Source organism: Vombatus ursinus, unplaced genomic scaffold (genome assembly GCF_900497805.2).
Source record: "Vombatus ursinus unplaced genomic scaffold, bare-nosed wombat genome assembly UNPS02014942.1, whole genome shotgun sequence".
NCBI lineage: Eukaryota > Metazoa > Chordata > Mammalia > Diprotodontia > Vombatidae > Vombatus > Vombatus ursinus.
This window is the reverse complement of record NW_020954720.1, coordinates 5,031,585-5,055,249: the sequence shown is the minus strand read 5'-3', so window position 1 is coordinate 5,055,249 and position 23,665 is coordinate 5,031,585. Positions and strand designations below refer to the sequence as shown.

At 33.4% G+C, this 23,665-nt stretch overlaps 1 protein-coding gene across 2 annotated transcripts in view; it reads right to left on the bottom strand.

Annotated features, from left to right (window-relative positions):
• Positions 1-23,665, bottom strand: part of MYCBP2 (MYC binding protein 2, E3 ubiquitin protein ligase) — a 269,948-nt gene that overhangs the window by 216,159 nt on the left and 30,124 nt on the right. For both annotated transcript variants that reach the window (XM_027844542.1, XM_027844541.1), the window contains 5 exons: positions 22,390-22,486; positions 18,998-19,071; positions 10,814-10,952; positions 5,899-5,975; positions 825-1,029 (listed from right to left, as the gene is read on the bottom strand). In XM_027844542.1, the coding sequence (XP_027700343.1) occupies positions 825-1,029; positions 5,899-5,975; positions 10,814-10,952; positions 18,998-19,071; positions 22,390-22,486 (592 nt within the window). The remainder of the gene's footprint in view (positions 1-824; positions 1,030-5,898; positions 5,976-10,813; positions 10,953-18,997; positions 19,072-22,389; positions 22,487-23,665) is intronic.

The following is a 23,665-nucleotide window of genomic DNA, read 5'->3' as shown; positions in this document are numbered from 1 at the left end:
ATTTGCCAATGGTCACCCAAGTAGTATAATGCAAGAAATGTAATCTGAATCCAGGTCCTCTAACTCTGAGCTCAGTGCACACTGAATCCTCAGAAATATTTCAGAATGGACAGGACAGAGACAGGAAAAGGCCTGTGATTTCATGAGCACAAAGAGCTCCCCAGTAAGGAAACTCCCTCTACCAACACATGTCAGTACCTGCTGTATAACTTAGTCTTAGAGAGTTTCCTAAGGCATTGATGGGTTAAGGCACTTGCCCAGGGTCACAGAGTCAGTTCATGACAGAGGCAGGACTTCGGAGGTCTCCTAGCTAAAGAAGCCTAGGACAAACTATCATTTTAGAATGTCGTCATCAATTACAATTCTTTGATGAACATAAAAGTTATACATACTTTTTTACAGCTAGGCAAAAATATGAGCTTTTATACCATAAGCTTATCAAACAAATAAATAATAAGATACAAATTATATCCACTAGGTTTAAGAATATTTTTATTAAAAATGAAAAATAATTTCAATTAAAAATAAAAATATGTCTAATAATTTAAAATGTTTTTCTTTCGAACATTTATATATTTTATCTTTAATAATATCATATTTAAAAAGCAAACCTTCCTGCTAAAATATCTGATATTTTAGGCATTATAGTGATTATGAATTTTTCTATTTTACAACATTTTACAAATCAATAAAAAGAACAGGTAAAGTAAATGCAATTCTAATGGGACAATAAACTTGTTATGTTAATAACTATTCATGGAATTAATATATTCTCTGATAAAATTAATTTCATATTACTTCCACAGTTAACCAAGGGGACTTACTTGACTCTCCATCTTCTCCTTTACTGGCAGATCCTGTGAAGAATATGCTTCCATCCTCTGCAACTAATAGAGCATGGGAACCATCATGACCGACTGAAAACTGAACTATCTTTGGAGATTTAGTAATCGGCAGCTCAACCCATTTTCCTGCTGAAGGCCCACCTTGTTTGATTCCTAGGCTCTGGTACTTGCCTGTGTAATATACCTTGAGAGAAAGGGATTACAATATTTTGGAATACTTCTTGGGATTTGACATAAAACAAAAGCTACATAATAATCATAAATTAGGTTCCAAGTCAATCAACCAGATTTTATGCTCTTTTATTTTAAGAAAGGAAAAATAGTCAAAAAACCCCACTAACCTCATAAATAAAACTATACACAGTAAAAGTAATCAAAAGTATTATTTTTGTTAGATTGTCATGAAGTATATTAAAAAGGAATATGTACGTGTGTGTATGTGTGTATTCAAAGGAATAAACATTATCTATATTTTATTAAGGCCACACTTTTTATTTCCAAAAATACATAGAAAATCTTAACAGTGAAACCTGTATAAAAATCTGAAAAGCCCTGATTTTCAAATTGCCTTTATTATATTATTCATTCTCATTTTCCAAACTATATATATCTAAAATGCAGACCCTATAAAACAAGAGAATGAGCAAAAGAAACCATAAGTCCTTATGGTTCTTAAAGAACTAAACTCCACGGGATAGAAGCACACATTATGGCTTTAAAGAAGTCCTAATATGACTCTCAGGCAGCCAGCTGGTTCAGTGGATAGAATGGGGGACTTGGAATCAGAAAATCCTGAATTCAAATTTGGCCTCAGACACTTACTATTGTGTGAACTTGGGCAATTCACTTAAAAGTCTCTGTACATCAGTTTGCCCATCTGTAAAATGGGAAAAATAATAGCACCTATCTCCCAGGGTTGTTGTGAGGATATGAGATAATATTTATAAAGTTCTTTGCAAACCTTAATGTGATATGAAAATGCTAGCTATTATTATCTAAGGACTTTCCCATAAACTACAAAAGGTCTCTGACCATTTTGAATCATGTCTTCTTTGGTTCTGCTTTCCCTTCCCACTCCATAAGTGTGTGTGTACCATCTCCAAGTTTTTTCAGGTTTTATATCTCCGTGGCTTCAAAGATCATTTCTATGCAGATATCTTTCTTTCAAATCTTTCATTCCATCCCTGAACTCTTTTCTGAGCTCCAGTTCTGTATTCCCAACTACCTACTAGAACTCTGTATCAGGATATCCTGTTCACACTTTAAATTCAATACGTCCAAAAGTAAACCCACTCTTTTATCACCCCTAAACTTACACCTCTGAACTAACTTAGCCATTGTTTTTGGTGGTACCTCCATTTACCCAGCCACCCAGCCTCAAACTCTGGAGCAATTTTTGACTCTTCCATTCCTTTGCCTCCCCACAGCCTATCAGCTGGCAAGTTCTTTCAGTATTGTTCCACCTAACGTCCTTCCCTTCTAGACCATCAGACTAGTCTGGGTTCTCATTACTGTCAATATAGAGTAGCTTCACTGATTCTATTCTCTCTTCTTTCCAAACTATCCTTTACCTACTGCTAAAAATAATTTTCCTAATAAGCAGACCTGATAACATTTTTTTTTATTATTTAAAAACTTTCACTGACTATTTACTGAACAAAAATACACAATCCTTAATGTAGTATTCAAAGTTCAATACTAGTCCAACCTTCCATTCTAGGCTCATTTCACACTATTTGTGGTGCACTTCATGTTCCAGACAACTCATACTATGTTCTCATGTTTTTTCCTACTGGAACTACTTCTCCTCCAAAGAAGTATCTACTTGACAAAATCTTTCATTCTTTTCCTTTAAGGGTTAGGTAAAATTCTTCTACCTATTCTGGTCTCCCCAGCTGAAAGTAAGGTCTCCTCCTCAAATCTCTAATTCCAGTCTATGTGACCACTTTTAGGCACTGAATAATATTTTAATTTATATTATAATTTGTAGTGTAATTATCTTATTATTTCTCCTAGGTCTTAACAACTAGGTTCTGTCCTAAGTCCCTTTCTATCTCTATACCCTCTTGGTGATCTCATCTACTCCACAAGCTCAGTTATAATCTCTATGTGATTGCTATCTATATCTGTATACATCTATATAAGTCTCAAATCTTATCTAGCCTAACTTCCTTTCTCCTTGAAACCAATCTTTTATCACAGAATGGCTGCTAGGTATCTCCTAATTAGGTGATGTTGGACATATACATTCTGACTTTCAAGTTCACTTGTAAAATGGAAATAATATTTTCACTCACTATCTCAGAGTTATGGTGAGAGAAGCACTTTGTATACTTGAAAATGCTACAGAAATATGCAAAAGAAATAGTGTGTTGTAGTTTAAGCCTTAATAGCTTAAACTACACTAAGACTTCTGAAACAAACTATGTTTGGACACAGAGAAACTGAGTTCAAATAGCAACCCTGACTTTTATTACCTACAGGACCTTGAGCAAGTTACTTTTCTAATCTAGGCCTTAGTTCTGTCATCTGTAAAATAAGGGGGTTTAACTAGAAAGTCCTTCCCAACTCAAAATCTATGATTCTGTCATCTCCACATGCTTGTCCCAACAACATCTGAAACTCAACCTAACCAAAATGGAGCTCTTTATCTTCTACCCTAAACCTGTCTGGTCTCTAAATTTATCAATTTCTGATGAGGACACCATAATCCAACTTCTCAGTCACCCAAATTTTCATCTTAAGAGTCACTTTTGATTTCTCCTCCCCCCTGCATTCCTTTTGACTATAGGCAATCCACTGTCAAGTTTTGTTATTTCTACCTTTTCAACATCTCTTATATATATCCTTTCATATGACCATTATCCTAGTTCAGGCTATCACTTTTTACAGGTACTAAAAAAGTCTCCTAATAATTGGTTTGCCTATGTTGAAACAGTTGTAGTATGATATATTAAATAGAGATAGGCCTTGGAGTCAGGAAAAATACCTGGGTTCCAGTCCTATTTCTCTGACCCTAGGCACAACGCTCTAGGAAACTCTCTTAAGACTCTGATGTACAGGGAAAGATGCTGACCTGCATTGATGAAGTGTCCTCATATAGGAGTTCAATTTATCACTGAAATTACAGGTTTTGTCCCTATTCCTATTTCGAGTCATTTTCCTCTCCAAACAGAGCTGCTAAAATAATTTTAATGCATAGGACTGATAACATCATTCCTCTGCAAAATATCTTCAGGTGCTTCCTGATATTGCTTACATAAACTGTGAGCTCCTGAGTGTGATACTTAAAGCCCTCCACAATGTGGCTCCCATATACCCCTTATACTTATTTTAAATACTTTCTTTCATGAACTCTATGTTCCAGTCAAACTGGCCTACTAAGATGTTTCCAGATATCAGCATTCCATCTTACATCTCCACATCCTTGTAAAGCTCATCCTTTATAACTAGAATCCACCTGCCATTCATGACTCTGAATCTATGTCTTTCTCCAAGCCACATTCCCATGCTACAAACTCAGTAATTGCCCCTACCTAAATTGTTATTGTTCTCTCCATCTCATCTATGTACATATTTACTTATCTGTATACAACCCCCTCCAATGGAATGTAAGCTCCAGGAAGAGCACAGACAATCTTTACTTTGTATCCTTGGATTCCAAGACAGTGATATCTACTTAATACATGCTTATTGAACTGAATTGAACTGATTTTTTTTTTATCTCTGTATCTTCAGACTAGTAAAATAACTTTCTTGAAAGGACTTAATAATAAAGATTTAATTTGTTATTAGATGGCAAACTCCAAGAGGGCAGGAACCTAATCTTATCTAACCTATGTTTCTTTCCTTTTGTCCACCATATTTCTTTGCGTGCAGTAAATATTTAGCACATTTAAAAAATGAACATACATGTAGAAGCAAATATTTCTTCAATGATGATCTGTAGAATTATTTCCATTGTGGTGTGAACTATTAAAAATAAGCTTTAGTGATTTTTTTAAGGTTTACATTTATGTGGAAATTACAATTTGCAAGGAGCTTTCCTTTTAAACCCTGTGAAGGAGGCAGCATGATCATAATCCTCATTTTGCAGATGAACAAACAGATGCCGAGATATTACTTCCTTCTATTCTATCTACTATTACTTTCCAAGCAGCAAAGCCAGAACTCAGAACATCCAAGTCTTCACTGTTCTTTTCACTAAAACAATAATTTTCCACTCTAGCATGGCTACCTCTCCATAAACAATTACAGATTGAATTATAATTTGAAAACACTTACTCTTAGTCTTCCCTTCCCATACACCTACATACATATAGCTATATATTCCTGAATAAGACATGGAGTAGACTGGTCTATTATTATCACTATTTTATAAATATTAATGCACAGAAAGGTAATTTATCTAATACTAAGATTTTTTAAAAATAAAGTTAAAACTAGAACTCAGATGTCCTAACTCATGCCCTTCTGTTCTCTCCATCATATGATCATATTTTTTAATACAGCCATATAGCATTATAACAACTACTACACATTATCATATGTTTTATATATATGTGTGTGTGTGTGTGTGTATATATATATATATATATATGTGTGTTATATATGAGTATATGTTACATATACTCAAAAGAGTAATCTTGTTTTGGAACATGGTCTATAGCAAGCCCAATGGAACAAAGTTCTATTGCATTTCACAAATCTAGGCACATTTGTGATAGGCACATTTTTTTTCACAAGTACAACTACAAAACTCTTATTTTTTGCATTTCAGAATATTTCAATAGGCTTTAAAGTGATGAACACTCATTTTAAAACAAAAAAAAATACATTAGCAAAATTGAATATCCAATTCATTACTTTATAACCCATATTTCACATTAATGAGTAGTAACCACGTAAGAAATATTCTGAAAAGCAAAGACTGAAAAGATATGTATACTACTTCAAATTGTGCAGTAATTAATAGCTGTTATAGAATACATTCATCACTTAAAACAGCTAAATAAATGTCACTGTTTTGTTGATTTCCAAATAAATAATGTACCTTTCCACTAGCAGTTTTCATAAGTGCAAACTCACGTCCTGCACCCAATACAGCTGACTCCTCATCAAATCCTGTACCTTTAAATTAAAAATTTTAAATTAATATATGCACAAATAATTAATACAATCACTTAAGATTGTAAGTTCTCCTTTGCTTCTAATAAATAGGTCATATTTATGGTATGTCATAAATAGGAAAAAAAAAAGATATGAAAGAAAACATCATGCCATGTATGATATTTGTACTTTAGCTAAGACTTAGGGATGGGGAACCTGCAGCCTCGAGGCCACATGTGACCTTCTAGGTCCTTGGGTGTGGCCTTTTGACTGAGTCCAAGTTTTACAGAACAAATCCTTTTATTAAGAGGATTTGTTCTGTGAAGTTTAGATTCAGTCAAAGGACCACACTTGAGGAAACAGAGGGTCACATGTGGCCTTGAGGCCACAGGTTCCCTATCCCTGAAGTAATTACATAAAAATAGCTTTAACTTTAGAAAAATCCATTTTGTAATACCAATCATGATTTAAACTAATCACAAATTTCAGCACTTCTAGAAATTTTTAAGTGGATATTTATTTGAAAAATTCTCCTATGAATAAAGAGTAGGTTTTTTAATCCACCTAACTAAAATATACAAAGCAAATCAACAATTACAAGTTTTATCAAAGTCAAAAAAACATTAATTCAAAAGGGTATGGTTTATATTGCATCTCAAGTCATCAAATCGGGGCCCTGTTAGCCAGGACAGACAGGCAAACCCAAATTTCCAGCATACAGAACACATTTTGCTTGAGAAATCTTTCTGAAGAAAAGGTAGTGCACACTACCTCACCTTACTGATAATGCAAAAGTACTAAATTAAGAGACTGAGCCCAGAATACATTCTGTGACTAAGTTAAATTGTTGGTTGACTTGTAGATGTTAAGAGACTTTCATTTTAGATTTTTTAAAAATGATGTTAGAAAATCCTGCAGCTGTGAAAATCTCAAAAATCAATTCAAGTAAGGAAATCCTTCTGGACATTATCTAGTTGCTATGCCTTTGTCTCCAAATCAAACTCTCTTTAAGGATATCCTTAGTGTTCCCTATAGTCTCACTCCATAATTCATTCTAGTAATAAATTTTCTTTTGTAAATTCTGCTATACTTCCAGCTTAAGTAACCTTTCTTTTGTGATAGAATTTAAATTAACTGTCTTTTGTACCAGTCCCAATATAAACAGTAGTCCTACTATGCCACAGAGAGTAATTTCAATGTAGAAAGAATGCCCAGAAATACACAAGACAAAATGTAAATAAAACCCATGACTTCAAACATCTTTGAGTAAATGCTGAAAGTATGAGTAACACACAAAATGAAATAGACTAGTCGAGAGAGACAAATTTGACCTCCTAGTCATCATTGAAATTTGGTGCATAAATATGGCTCTAGAAGTATACACCTGTTCAAAAGGAACAGGATAGGCAAGACTGAGGGTTGAGCAGTGTTTAATGATAAGAAAAGAATCTCAAGTGAGGAAATTCAGGAACCAGAAGTAATAAGTACAATGGAAAGATTTTGGAAAAAGATCAAGACAAGATTGCCATTAGAACATAGACCTGAACAATTACCTAGAGGAAATAGCTGAGAATTTAGGAAAAGGAATCACAGCCTGGCACAGAGGCAAGCTATGATAATGATGATACCTTTCAATCCAACAGACATCTGTGAAAACACTTTTCCTAGCAAAAAACAGAGCAATTAATGTAATTTCTTGACTTTCCTTAATGACAAATACACCCTTTAAAGGTGGAGGAAGCAATTAGGGGAACTTCCATGCTGGATTATCATCAAAAAGAAAGAACTGATTGCTGTGTGTAGAAACACTTCTCCCTCCCCTCTTAAAGGGTAAGAATTTGCATTAGAAAAAGGGAAACTCAGGCACAGCCTGATATGTACCTTAGAATTTGAAAAAGGCTAAGTTCTATAAACATCACAGTTTTTACCAAAAGGACAAGCAGAAAAACAGAGACATCAAAATAAATAAATAAATAAACAAACAAATAAATAAAAACCAAGAAAAATGGGAAGCTCTCAAGAGTAAAATTTTAAAGACTCAAAAAAAAATTCAATGACGATAGTGGGAGTTGGGTAAAAAAGAATAATTTTAACCAATCAATTTTTTCAATGTACAACAAAATAGAAACAATGCCAGATTAAAAAAAAATAATGAATAAATGCACAGCATAACCCTTCTAAAATAGTTCAAGACAGGCAAAATTCAGAATGAGATAAAGCTGCAAGGAAAGGTGATAGAAATGATTGTTAAAAAAAGTCACATTGAAAAAAAAAGGAGGCCCAAAGAAAGGACAGACTGTTCTCTGGATGGAGGCAATGATAATGAAAATGAAGAATAGATAGGCCTGTTTAACTCTTATTTTCCTTATTTTCTCTACTAAAGCAAAGGGTCTTTGGAATCAAAAAAACAAAATAATTAGGATTTAGGATTCATGATAAGTAGGAAAATAGTAAGACTACTTAGCTGCCTTTGGTAAGTTCTACTCATCAGTCCCCATCTTAGACAGCATACTGAAAGAAATGGCAGACAGGTTGTTGAACCCTTTTTGCTGTTACAGGACTGGAGAGAGGAACATATGGACCCAATTTTCAAATATTGGAAAAGAATGGTTTGTGCATAATAAAGTCAGTAAGCTTGACTTCAATTCCTAAACAAATTTCTAGAATATATTGTTAAAGGGAGAGTTAGCGAACATTTAGAAAGGGAACTGATGATGACCAAGTGCTAGTATGGCATCATTATGGGCAGGAACTTTCATTTTTGTCTTTGTATTGCCAATACCTTGCATGGTTCTTGAACATACAGCTGAGTAGCTAAATGGCATGGAGGATAGAAACCAGGCCTGGAATCAGGAAGACCTGATTTCAAATCTGGCCTCAGACCTTTACTGTGTGATCCTGGGCAAGTCACTTAACTCTGTTTGCCTCAGCTTCCTTATCTGTAAAAATGAGCTGAGGAAGGAAATGGCAAACCACTCCAGTGTCTTTGCTGAGAAAACCTCAAATGGGGTCATGAAGAGCCATGACTGAAAAAGAAATTTTTATAAGTGCTAGTTGAAAGACTGATTGAGAATAGACTGTGCCAGGACGAATTACATTTCCTTTTCTTTCTGAAATGTTACTAGACTGGGAGATGAGAGGAATGCGTTAGATATAGTTTACCTAGATTTTAGCAAAAAAAATTAAGAAAAAAAATCTCCTATGTCATTCTTGTGGACAAGAAGCTGAGATGCTGGCTAAAAAGTATTACAGTTAAATGGACTATAAATTGGCTATGCGGCAAAACACAATTAATAGTTATTTATAGTTCTATGACAATTTGGAAGAAAGCATAGAGGAGTGTCCCCAAGGATCTATGAATTTAATAATGATATTTAATTTTATTATCAATGTCTTGGATAGATACGAATGAAATACTTATCAAATTTGTGGGATTACATAAAACTATAGCTAATAGCTGATTTTAGCTAAAATGCTGAATTATAATATCAGGATCTGAAAATATTTTGCAAGCTAAAACACTGGGTTGACTATAATAAGATGAAATTTAATAGAGATAAATGCAAATTCTTCCAATTCTGTAAAACAAAAAATCAACTTTGCAAGTATAAGATGTGCGTATGGGGAATGGTCAGGCAACCATTAGTCTGAAAAAAAATCTGTACAGATGAACACATGGGCAGTGACATGGAAACTCTATACATATACATATCCAAAATATGATCTGGCAAGTCAACGTATCCAATGTAATCTTAGGACAGAGGCTTAGTCCCCAAAGTTTGGAAAATGCTAGTCCTCCTATACCATGTCCTATTCAGACCACGTCTGGAGGAATGTATTCAGTTCTGGGTGCCACATTTTAGGAAGAACATTGATAGCCTGGAAAACATTCAGAAGAGGGGCAAGTAGGATGGTGAAAGGTTCATGCCATACAAGTAATGTCTGAAGAAACTTAGGATGTTTCACTTGGAAGAGAGAGAAGATTTAGGGAAATATAAAAGCTGTTATCAAGTATATGAAGGATTGTCACATGAAGAAAAAAAAATGAAACTTGTTCAGTTTGGTTCCATAGGGAAGAATTAGGAGCAATGTGTTGAATGTGCAAAAGAAGAATATTTTAAGACTTGATGTCAGGAAAAACGTCCTAACAATTTGACCGATTCAAAAGTGCAATGGGATGCCTTGGGAAATATTGAGGTCTGCTAACTAGAGATAAGGATAGAGGATAGAGAAACATATCAAAGGATAGCAGAACATATATAAAAAGTCATATCATAAATAAGGAGCAACAACGTGGCACAGTAGGTAAGAGTACTGGACTTGGAATCAGGAAGACCTGAGTTCAAATCCAGCTTCAGACACTTACTAGCTATGTGACCCTGGGCAAGTAACTTAACCACTGTTTGCCTCAGTTTCCTCATCTGTAAAATGGGGATAACAGCCCCTACCTCCCAGGCTTATTGTGAAGATCAAATCAGATAATAATTGTAAAGTGCTTAGCACAGTGCCTGGCACATAGTAAGAGACAAATAAAGTTAGCTATTACAAATATATTATTAATTCTTATGGGATAAAATATAGATGGTATTTTTGTTCTGACATAACTAAGGCTAATTGCCATCTAGGCCACTTCCAAATTTTAGTGTCTTTGACTATAGAACTCACACAGATTTTATATATGAAAACCCTTACATGCCATACTCTTAGGCATATGTAAATCCTAGATTTCATTTCTGGCTACAGAATTATCCCCAAAATATCAAACTGCAGGGTTGTGAATATTTTAAAATGTTTTAAAAGAGAAGGTAGTATTAAGAATCAAAGTAGCTGGCAGAGTGATCTTCATTGTACAATCTTACTTATAATGTGCAAGTCTTTCTCCAGATCAAATAAGGAGATGCCACAGGCATGTAAACATTTTCTGGCAAGTTTGAGCTGCAATTCTTGCTGAAGTACAGGTTCAGTGCTTGTTGCAAATATTCTAACGACGAAGCCATCCTAAACAAAACAGAGTATTCAAAGTATTAAATACCATAAAATTAGTCATAAATGCATCTGGATAAAAAGTCTATTTGGTCTAACAACTCAAATGGAATTTTAAAAAGGGAAAACTATCAATCATACTGGAATCTCAATAAAAAGCTGACCTTAGAGTAAATGCTGCAGGACCACATTTTAAAGGTGAAAGCAAATTTTAAGAGCTTTCTCTTGGTACTTCTAATAATTAATTCACTTGGAAAAAGTTCAAATTAAAATTGCTTTGTAAGTTCCATAGTATGAGGGAGAGAACACTTTAGGCTCACATACTAGATTCAGCTTTCAGCTTAGAATCATCATTCCCTTTAGAAAGTATACAAAATCAAATATTTGTTGATTGTCCTTACCCCTGTAAGATGAAGATATATGGATACAATTTTATACATCTCTTAAAAATAATTACAATATTAAAGACAAAGGCCCAAATAGGCTGATACATACTCTTAGGTGCAATAAGCAGATAACACTTTGTAAATTCCTAGTGAACAATTTTGACAGCAAGGAAGAATGAATGAATGAGCATTTATTAATTAATTACTATATGCCAGACACTGTGTTAGGGGCTGAGGATGAAAAGAGAAAAGTAATACAGGGCATATGGAAAAGCCTCATGCTGACTGTCCTTACTCCTCTAAGACGAAGATATATGGACATGATTTTATACATCTCTTAAAAATAATTTCAATGTTCAATGTTAAAGACATAGTCCCAAATGACTGAAATACACTTTTAGAGGCAATAAACAGACCACAGTTAATAAATTCCTGGTGAACAATTGTGACAGTAAGAAAGAATGAATGAATGAATGAGCATTTATCATTCATTTATTATGTGCCAAGCACTATGCTAGGGACAGAGGATGAAACGAGAAAAGTAATACAGGGTGTATAGAAAACCCTCATGCAGTGCTGTACTGAACTTCGAAAAGAATATTTTATAGAGCTAGAAAAATAATAATGAAAGTCACATAGAAAAACAAAGGTCAAGAACTGCAAAGGTAATAATGAAAAAAAAGTGGGAAGGAAAGAGGTTTAAGCAGTAATCATTAAATGCTTTGGTACTGGTTAAAAAATAGAGTTCATTCAATGAAATAGATTAGGTACACAACATACAGAAGTAAAAAAAAAAACCACAGCAGCATAGTATTTGACCCTAGTTGCTCGGGGAAGGACTCACTATTTGACAACTCCTAGGAAAGCTGGACATCGGTTTGGCAGAAGTCAGATTTATCCTAATGCCTCATGTCATCTACCACTATAAGCTCCAATGATAGATGACTGAGATATAAAGTCATATCATAAACAAATTAGAAGACCAAGAAAGAAATTACTTGTCAGATTTATGGATGTGGAAATAGATCATGAATAAACAGAGAGAATCACACAAAATAAAGTGGATACTTTTGATTATATAAAATTAAGCAAGTTTGCACAAATCTAATGCAGCAAAAATTGAAAGGGGAGTAGGAAAAAATCTTTGTAACAAGTTTCTCTGATAACAGTCTCATTTCCAAGACATATAAAGAATAGATTCAAATTTATAAGACTAAATAAAAATATCTGTAAGACTAAGAGTATTCTTTTTTTTATGAAAAAGGTAGTTCTCCAGGGAAGAAACCCAAGCTATCAGCAATCATGAAAACATTCCAAATTATTAATTCAAGAAATGCTCTAAATCACTCAAAATTAGAGAAATACAAATTAAAGTAACTTTCTGGTTCTACTTCACACCTATCAAACTAGCAGAAATGACAAAAGAAAAGATGACAAATGTGGAATGATCTGGCACACTGTGCACTACTGTGAAAACTAGGAATTGGTCCTGCCATTCTGGAAAGCAATTTGGAACTCCATACCCTGAACATAATCAAACTGTGTATACCCTTTAACACAGTTATACCAATACCAGGCCAAGCCTCAAAGAAATTTTAAAAAAGAGCACATACACAAATATAGTTATAGTAGTTCTTTTTCTGGTAACTAAAATTGGAAAGTAAAGGGGTATCCTACTGGGGAATACAAATTGTGGTATACAATGTAACAGAAGATCATCATGACAATGATAAAATGAACAATTTTAGAGCAAACTCGGAAGACTTTTATGAACTGACGCAGAATGAAGTGAGCAGAATTAGAACAATTTATTACATTGATTACATTACAGAGAAAATCAACTTTGAAAGACTTTAAAACTCTTATCAGTGCAGTGATTAACCACAAGTCCAAAAGAATAAAAATGATACACTCAGATACTATCTTCCTCAGAGAGATTTTGATGGACTTTAAATACACAAAGAGACAGACATTTTCCAACATGGTTAATGGGGGAATTAGTTTTGCCAGACTACAATGACATAACTTGAGGGATTTTTTTTTTTTGGGTAGCGCAGTGGATAGAATACTGGGTCTGGAGTCAGGAAAACCTGAGTTCAAATATGGCTTCTGATGCTTACTGTTGACCCTGGGCAATTCATTTAACCTCGGTCTGCCTTAGTTTCCTCAAATGTAAAATTGAGATAATAACAGTAACTACCTTACAGGGTTGCTGTTAGCATAAAATGAGATATTTATAAAGTGCTTAAAACAGTGTTACACAGTAGGTGCTATATAAATGCTTCTCCCTCCCCATCAAGTCTATTTTTTAATTTGTTCAATGGGAAGTGAAGGGGAAGTGATAGGAGGGAGAAATATATATGTGTGTGTGTATATATATATATATATATATATATATATATATATATGCACACACACACACACACACACACACACATATATATATTTAATGTTAGTTGAAAAAAAATTTAAATAGAAACAAAAGAATGCTAAGGCCTGGTGGTCTTTAGGTACAACATCAGTTATTTTGCAAAGACCAAAGATTCAAAGACAATAGGAGAACAGCAGATGTTAAGTTCCAGTGGGCCAAAGGGAGTAAAAGGGTAGATGGTAGTATCTGACAGGGTCCCATTTTACTGGAAGGATTGTAGTTGATGAGTCCTTGTTTAACCAAATGATATTAATAGCATTGTCACTGATCAATGATTACTAGAAAAAGGGTAGTAGCCCTGAATGTCAGAGAAGTTAGGGACTGTTGTGGAGATAGAGTAAAGTTTGAAAAGTACTATTTTAAATGAATGGGCAAGAAATGTTGCCTCTTTCCCTTTGTCTATTTCTTTTGGGATCCTGAGGTTTTCTTATATGATTTTTTTCCTTTCTTTCCTCACTCTTTCTCCCTCATGCTTTCATGTTCTCTTCTCTTCATGTCTTTTCTTCCTTACAATAATAGTAAGAGGGTTAGATTTGGAATCAAAGAAACCCTGGTTTGAATCCCAGAGGTGCTACGCACTGGACTTGTATTTATTTCCTTAACAGTAAAAATTTGTCTCTTCCAGCTTTAAACCCTATGAACCTAACTTACTTTCTCTCTTTGTTATTTTTCTTTATCTTTTAGTTAGCCTTAAAATGAAAGCATAAAATATCATAAATTCAGAGATAAAGGGAACCTTAGATATAATCTAGTCTAATGCCCTCATTTTACAGTGACTATAATGAGTCCCAGGGTAATTACCTGTCCACAGTTACACAGATACAAGTGAGAAAGCCTCAGCCTAGGTAATTTTATCCCACATTCAATATTATTTTCATTATTCCACCGTATATTTCTTGAATCTAATTGCTTTTGTTTATTCTTAATTTTAAAAGCATGTGAATTTAGTACTTCACATTTATACAGACAAAAGAAAAAAATAAGGATAGACTTTTAAAAAATTGTGGTGTATTTAAAAATATGAAAAGAACAATATTAGTCTATCTTATAGTTCAAGTAGTACTGAGCTAAAATTTTAAATGCTTACTCAAGAAGTAGTCTAGGTCTGAGCTCAACAGATTTGTTACTATAATAAAGCACATTATAATTGCTCAATTAAAGATGATAAAATCAAGTTTATATATAACAACTACAATTATGGGGAAGCTAGGTTGTAGAGTGGATAGAGTGCTGGGACTGGACACAAGAAGACTCATGTTCCTGAGTTCAAATCTGGCCTCAGACACTTACTAGCTGTGTGACCCTGAACAAGTCACTTAATTCTGTTTGCCTCAGTTTTCTCATCTGTAAAATGAGCTGGAGAAGGATATGGCAAACCACTCCAGTATTTTTGTCAAGAAAATTGCAAATGGGGTTACAAAGAGTTGGTCATGGCTGAAAACATTTGAACAACAACTTATCATTTTTATTTCATTCATTTAATTTGTTTCCTTATGTTTGGAATGGTTTAGACCAGTGATGTCAAACTCAAACAGAAATGGAGGCCACTAATCCAAACATAAAGATCCCTGTAGGCCACATATGAACTTAGTTTTAAAATGTAATGTGATCTATGCTTTATTGTATTTTATTTATTTTGTTAAATATTTCCGCATTACACCGTAATTTGGTTGGGGACCACACTTGGGAGTGTTTGGCACCTCTGGTTAGCAAGATTATTTTCTGAGGGGAAGACCATACAAACACGTGAGATACTAATGAAGAAGTGAAATTTTGATAAAGGTCTACATCTTAAAGGTGCTTACTTAAATTTTTTTTTCAGTTAAAACAAATCAACAATGACAAAATCATGCATTTTAAGAATTTAAAAGTTCTTTAAAGTTGATTTCAAACAATACTGTAGGATCTTTACAGTAAGTTTAAGTTTTGCATGTCCAAATTGTACCCAAAAAGGAAAACTTGATTGTCAAGACAGTTTAAATTAATTCAGGAACCATATTCGAATGTTTTTGTTTTGTTTTTAAACAAAAGCAAACTTTTCAGTCTAGGTGAACAAGTCAAACACCATTCACATTTTTTCCCTTTCCCACCTTCTCTACCTGAAATCCTCTTCCTTCAAGGCACAAGTGCCACTTTCTTCATGAAGCTTTCCCTAATCCCTTGACATTTTTTTTTTTTACAACATTTTGTCTGAATCTTTTCTTTGTTATTATCACATTCTCAGCGTCCAGGCCCCTCACAATGTAGTATCATCCTAGAAGGTAGATATTGCCTTAATTCTAATCTTTATATTCCTAGCATCCAACACGCCTTACACTCAGCAGACCCATAAGAAATATTCACTGGTTAGGACAGACAGAGTTAAATGGAAAGTAATCTCCTTCTGATTAGGGGGGAAATTTATCCAATGAGAGTGTGAGGAACTATGTTTTCAAACTAGGCATCTGCTCTATAGGCTTCTCTTTTCTTGTTCCTTTTCAACACGTAGTGTTGCACAGTGGTAGGATCACTGAACTGGGAATTAAAATATCCAGCAACTCAACACTTTAGTATGAATTGGTTTCCTCATCTATAAATTTAGACTAATAATATTTGTAAAGACTGTACCTATCTCACAGGATATTACAGGGAAAGAACTGTGTAAACTGTAAAGAGTTAAATAAATGTGAGCTATTATTATTTGTCTTCTGCTACAAATAAGAAAGGAAGCAGAAACTTAAAAAATGGAAACTCTTTCAGAAAAAAAAAAACTAACATCATCTTTGATTAGTTTCAAAAAGGGTGGTTACAGGAATGATTCCCTAAATTAAAATATCCCATAACTTGTAGCTGAGGAAAAAGTGTGCAAAGGTATAGTGACTCCAAGTCAACCTAAAACTATATACAAGCCCTGGAAAGAATAAACTACAAGATGAGATGGCAGGGTAAGTTACAACTAAACATTCTAATTGAGGCTAATTATGAATCGGGTTGATGTTAAGTAATGTCTAAGGATTAATGAGAAAAGTATCAAATTTTAGGTATGTTTCTTCATAAAGCTTGTTCAGTTACAATCACAGATTTTACAAAAATGATACTTAAACTCTTCTTCAAATTAAGCAGTATGTCGAGCTTCATCTAAATTTCAAATGACATACCTACTACCAGATCATGAAACTTGGACAACACAGTCAATTGTGACATTTTTTGAAAGGGATTTAACACCTTATAAAGGCTAAATCTACAGGGTAGCATGAAGTTAGTTCATTGAGTAGAAATTATATTGGATTTTGTGTCAGAGGACTTGGTTTAAAATCCTAGCTTTGTTACTATCTATCTACTGAGCCTTGGGCAAGTCAATTTCACTGGGCCTCAGTTTCCTCTTCTGTAAATTGAGGAGTGCCTGAACTATATGATGTGAGGTCCCTCCCAGCTCTAAATCCACAATCCCACGATCCAACTGTAAAGGTAGAAATGATAATAAGACTATATTACCATAAGCAAGGTTCTCTAGTAAACTACCACAGCTATATATTCTTGATCAATAGTAGCCATTACCTATTGCAACCTTACAGGAAGAGACAGGAGGTAGCATGTGCCAAGTAGGTCAAACCATGACCTCTACCTACCAATTCTAATGAATTGAAAAAAATACTACTCCCTAATCACCAGCCCTGCTTCCAGTTCAGGCCACATAACATCAACAATAGGAGCAATCACTGTGCAAAAGAAGACACATCTTCACCACCACCATTGCCAACCACTGATTAACTGCCATTGACATGAAGATAAGCCCAGGAGCCCAAAGAATGCCAGTGCCCTCCAAACAACCATCCCTGCTTCTTGTCCAGTCCCACAACCATCCTCCTAGGAATGCAAACTGGTGACTGCTTCTGTTGGTGCCCCAACCCCTCGCTCTTCCACCACCACAGCTAATAAAGACACAGAAAAGATGGTGGCAGTTTCTGAGGAGACAGGAGGGCATATAGGAGAGCCTATGAAGACAGAAATGACAGAACTTGGAAACCAATCGAACAGGAGATCAGAGAGAGTGAGGATGATCCCTATATTTCAAGCATGGATGAATGGGAGGATGATGGTACCCTCAACATCAATAGAGAAGTTAGGAAGAGGGGAGGGTTTTGAGGGGAAAGAAAATTAGTTCAGATTTGGACATGTTCAGTTTAAGATGTTTATGGGACATTCTATTCAAGATGTCAGTCAGTTAGAGATGAGAGACTGGAAGTCAGCAGAGAGCTTAGGGCTGGACAATAAGATCTGCGAGTCATTTTGCAGAGTGATGATAATTGAAACCATGGGAGCTGATAAGATCACCTAGTTAAATAGTATAGAAGGAAAAGAGAAGAAGATCTAGGACATTTCATTCATTCATTCTTCTCTCATATAATAGGAATTACACCAGAACATCACTATAACACATTTCTTACTGTCTATATTACAAATCACATTGTAAGAATGTTTTATCTTTTAGTATGTTAATTATAAACCCTCTTGCATGGAGTCCAAGAAATACCAATCCCCTACCAAATTTATTCTATAATGAAATCAACAAATATAAAGAGTTCCATGGTATAGTTTTCTGAAAATCAAATTTGGTTAGATATGGTACTGAACAACATAATTAACCTTAAAAAAAAAAAAACTAGATTCCTCAGCTCTCAATCCATTATGCTGCATTACCTATTATGTACTAATTTTTTTGTACCTAATAAAGCTGCATCAAAACTTTTAATACACATTTTAAAAGGAAGTGTTAATTTTTTCAAACAGTTCTTACAAAGTAAAAGTACCTTCAAATCATTATAATATCTTTTAGTTTCCTGCAAATGTAAAAAATTTAAACAAAAAGAATCTAAATAGCTAACATTGCTAAACAACTATATGACAACACAATATTATGAGTGATCCAGCTAATGATGTCATCAGGACAAGTACTGAGTTCTTTTAAGAATAGTGTTATATTTTCATTCTTCCATTTATATACTTTCAGTCTTCTGTAAAGTTCTCTTTACAATCCATGGCTCATATTTTTGAGATAGCTTGTTAAGGATGAAGATATTATAGGTAATTTTGGAATATAACAAAAATAACTGGTATGGGTAGCCAAACATGAGACATTAATCTTTTTCCTACAATGCTTTTTCCTACAAATTCAAGTGTAGATCACATATTTTTGTGTAGAAGCTAACCATCAAGTCATTTTCCCTTGCAAAAATGCTATTTAATTATACAAAATTACTTACATCTCTTGAAGCAGCTATCTGATTAATATATTCTCCATCAGTGAATAAAATATTTTGTCCTTCTGTGTGGCAATCTGTACAGAAGGAATAAAAAATAATTATATTATAACACAAAGACACAACCCAGAAAGGACCTTATTCCTCTGATGATGTCACAATGGGAGTTCTCCAAGGAATAAGTATAGGTTTTAACTCAAAGGAGATTGAAATTTATAATAAAGAATTCAACATAATTAAGACAAACTAAATAATTCAGTTAATAAGACTACCTATAAATTTTTGTGGTTTTAAAAGTATTTCTTCAGTCCTTAATACTCAAAGATCTCAGTGTCAACCTAGCTCCAAAATTAATTCTTATTAGATATAGTCTGGTAGTATTCATGCACCATGATGAACAAGCGATAATTTTGATTATTATCATTGCAATACAACCACATGCGATGTTGGCAACAATCTACCCTTTCACAGACACCACTGTGGTTAGTGCCATTGAAAAATACTGATGGACTTAAAGCTTTTTTATAATTGGGGTCTATTATTGTCCAATTACAGATATCCCTTGTTTTATAGATACACACATTTCAAAATCCAGTGACACTTCAAATCTCTACATATATTTATATTGGCAGTCTATACCCTGAAGTTCAGATTTTCTTTGAATCATTTCTTATATTTTCCAGCACTGTCCAGAATCCAGGATCCTTTCATTGGGAGTTTGTGCTCTGCTTTTGCTTATTTATAATTAACTATTAAAAACAAGCTTCTATCATATTTTATCAGTAATGTCCCTATCTAACATATGAATAACTGGAGTTTTAACTCTATATTTTAAAAATATGCTACATATCAAGTTTGTTTGTATAACAAGGGATACCTGCATTATAGAAGCACCAATGGGATCTGTATTAGTGATTGTTGTTGAGTAACACAGACCACAAGCAAATTTAGCTTCTAAACAGACAGTATTCTTTTGGAAAAACAAATTTCAGCAAGCATAAAGAACACACACACACACACACACACACACACACACACACACACACACATTCTCTCTCTCTCTCAAAAATAATTGCTGACAACTGCACTATCCCTCCATTAATCACTGTAAAAAAAAAGAATATTCCATTTCTAGCTGCACCTGAATCAAAGAAACACACAATTCCTTTCTTGGAATGCAGTAAAGGACCCCAAACAAGCTGGATTACTATATATTTTTGCCCAGGAGCTAGCATACTTCCTTATTATAAATATGCAAAACACAGGCAGACCCTTACCCAAACAGAGAATTTCAGTGATCACAAACTGGAAATAGAAACTGGGAGACAAGGCCCACTGGAAGCCCAAGAGACTTGATAATCAAAGAGAGGAGAAATCGAAAGAAAGAGTTCCTATTCCACTGTACAGAATACAAAGAAGTACAAGAAAGATGCTTCTCAAGCTCTAAGCAGTAAGATTTTAAACTAAAAAGCAAAGAAGAAAAACTCATTATTTCAGAAACAAGCAGGGACAAGGAATGGACTGGCGCAGGAAAGCAGCTCAATGGTCTGAGGCAGCCCATCATCAGACATGGACAATAAAAGGACATAGGGACACATAATATTAAAGCTGTTCCTGGATACAAAGAATAAAGTGTCAATATGGTTAGAGCTTTACACACTAAAATAAAACCAGAACAAACACTACAGAATGTTGAGGAAATATTCTTTTAATTATGGCATTTTCTGGCCATCTATAAAAGCCAAAAACATTTCTAGAAAATACAGGCTACAAGTGGCTGCATGAAGCTCAGTTAATATCCATTTTAAAGAGGTAGTTCACCAGCTGTAATCCTAAGTGAATTCTTCTATTTCTTGATTAGAAATCTAAAGATTACAGGCATCCCTGGTGCCACTTCCCACTTTTCCCCACCAAAAAACCTGACACTATCCAAAGAGGAGTTGAAGTGAAAGTATCAGAAAAATGAAAGCAGCAGCTTCTTCTTAGGTTTGAAAGGCTGAGTCTTCTTTCCAACAGTTTCAAATTTTTCTTTTGTCCTTCTTAAAAAAGTGTAAGACAAGATGGATTTATTTTCCAAGAATGTTTCTAGAAGCTTCTATCAGTGCATAAGAAACAGAAGAAGGGGGATTTCCACCTCCCACCACCACCACCATGGATTTTGTTCCATTCTTCCCCTAAATATTACACATGCATATGAAATACAAGTATTTAAAGCAACCCCTTCTGACCTATCTTCATCTTACATAACACAAAATACAATGCAGAAGAATTCACAATTAATAACTGGATTATTCATCTTTATTTTCAGACAGTAAAATGATGAGGACAATTCTGGGAAGTTTTCAAACAGGTAAGAAGCGGTCATTCAAAAAGGAGACTTAGAGACAGGAAAAATGTATGGTCAGAGGACCTGGGATGAAAGGAACCTTTCAATTTTATTTGAAATTGAATACTAACTATCCAAAATATATAGTTGTTCTCTATTATAGAGAGTAAGTAACTATCTGAAACAGGCTGGGTCTCAGTTGCCTTATTATAAAATGGAAGTGCAACTGGAAAAATAATTTTCCAAGATATCATTCAAATTAACCACGCAATATAAATATTTTTGAAATTTAAAACAGCATATAATGATCAGAACAGTTATTACATGTAGTAATAGGAAATAAAATGTAACAAAAAGCATTGGAAAAGTAGGCTCACAATGTATTCAAAATATAAATAACTGTCACTTCACAGATGAAGATATAAATTCATATAGTACTAGTAATTAAAATTTATGGTAAAATGAATCAAGTCCCTGAAAGCTTGATAGACTAAGTTTTCTTTTCTAAAATGACTGTATGACATAGGTGTAAAAAAAATTAAAAGCCTTGCATATATTTAACATTAACTTGTGGTTCAAAAGTATTTTTAAATGAAAAAAAAAAATCAAAATACCCGTTTGTCAAATCAGGTTTTCCAATAAAATCTTATTGTTAAAATAAAAAGAAAAATAAAGGCAGAAGGTGATTTGCCCAAGATTACATGGCAATCACTAATACACTACTAGTAAGAATTTTGTAATATAAATTCAAATATTAAACCTCCCTTATTTCAACTGTTTAAATATTTTTTGTTAAAACATCAGGTTTTAGAAAAAAGAAAAATTTATTATAAATTTTAATTAAAAAGAAATATCTTATATGTGGCATTATACATATGCAATACATATGTTTGAGTCAAATACATCAAATTTACAAACTCATATTTTTTCAGTCTGAAATAGTCCTGGAACCCAGTTTCAAGCATATTTTTTGCTAATGCTTCCTCATTCATATGTCTAAACAATCTAATCCACAAATTTTTTTATAAATCACTTGCTAAGATATAATATCAACACCAGAATAACATACCTGGCAATGTTACAGTACCATCTTGTTCCAGTGTTTCAGGATTTATTCTTATGGCTGTCATGCCGTGATTATTCATGTCTCTATATAACAAATAACCCTGATAATAACAAAACATTTTAGGGGTTATAAAATATTTTGCATTTCTAAAGTATCTTGTTTTACAATTATATAGAACTATATTATATTCTCTGAAGATTATGATAAATAGATATTAGCTATTATCTATCTATACATATCTATAGCTATTAAATATACACAAAAGAACACATATACATTTTAATAATGGGATAGATGCTACACTACTTAGTATATACTTAATCATTCGAACCAATAAGTGAAGAGGTACTTTCACTTGGCAAAGAGACACAAATTATGTCCAAGACTACCTTAGCAGATTTTAAAATAAGTAAGGATACAAATTAGCATTATAATTTAACAACTATTTTGAGAAAAAGTGATTCAACAAATTACAAGAGACCATTTAAAAGAATGAATAAAGCCATGGTTCTAGTTATAGTTATCATTAAACTAAACTTGTCATGTTGAAAAATAAGGTATATTTCCTAAAAGGCACTTTTCAGAAAATATAAAGCATATTTAGAAGAAATAGTAATTAATGTTTCCCAGTAGAATATAAATTCTTTCTCAACTTTCAAGGCAGATAATAATTATTCAATGCAAATTTCAAAGGTGATCCTGTTTTAGATTTTTAAAAAGATTTTATCCCAAATTTGGTAAAGTCAGATTATAACTCCTTCTGGGACATTATTTTTATAAATAATTCTATTGAGAATGAAAAATTGCTATGAATGATTATTTAGATTCATTGTTAACTGGAGAACAGATTTGAAACTAGTGAGTACACTGGGAAATCAACATAATCAGATACTTTAAAAGTAAAAATATGCATTATATGTTGTTTTACTATATTGGAAAGAAGTAAACTTTTTGAGGATGCAATTAAAAACAACTAAAGAATCTGTAATAATGGCTTCCCACAATTCTCTTTTCAATAAATTTAATAATATCTAATTCACAAAACTGCTTGTTATGGAGACTACTACTTTCAAAGAATTTGTTCAAGTTGTTATTAGGCAATACTTCTTTTAAAATGATATTTACTTTTATAAATAATACCAAAAGGAATTCATTCTTCCTTCCCTGATACATAACTATAAACTTTCATTCCCCCTAAAAATGCTTATAAAACAAAGAAAATATTAAATGGAATAGAATGTTTGCTGTACTTTTACTTCAGAATTTCATAGTTGACAAA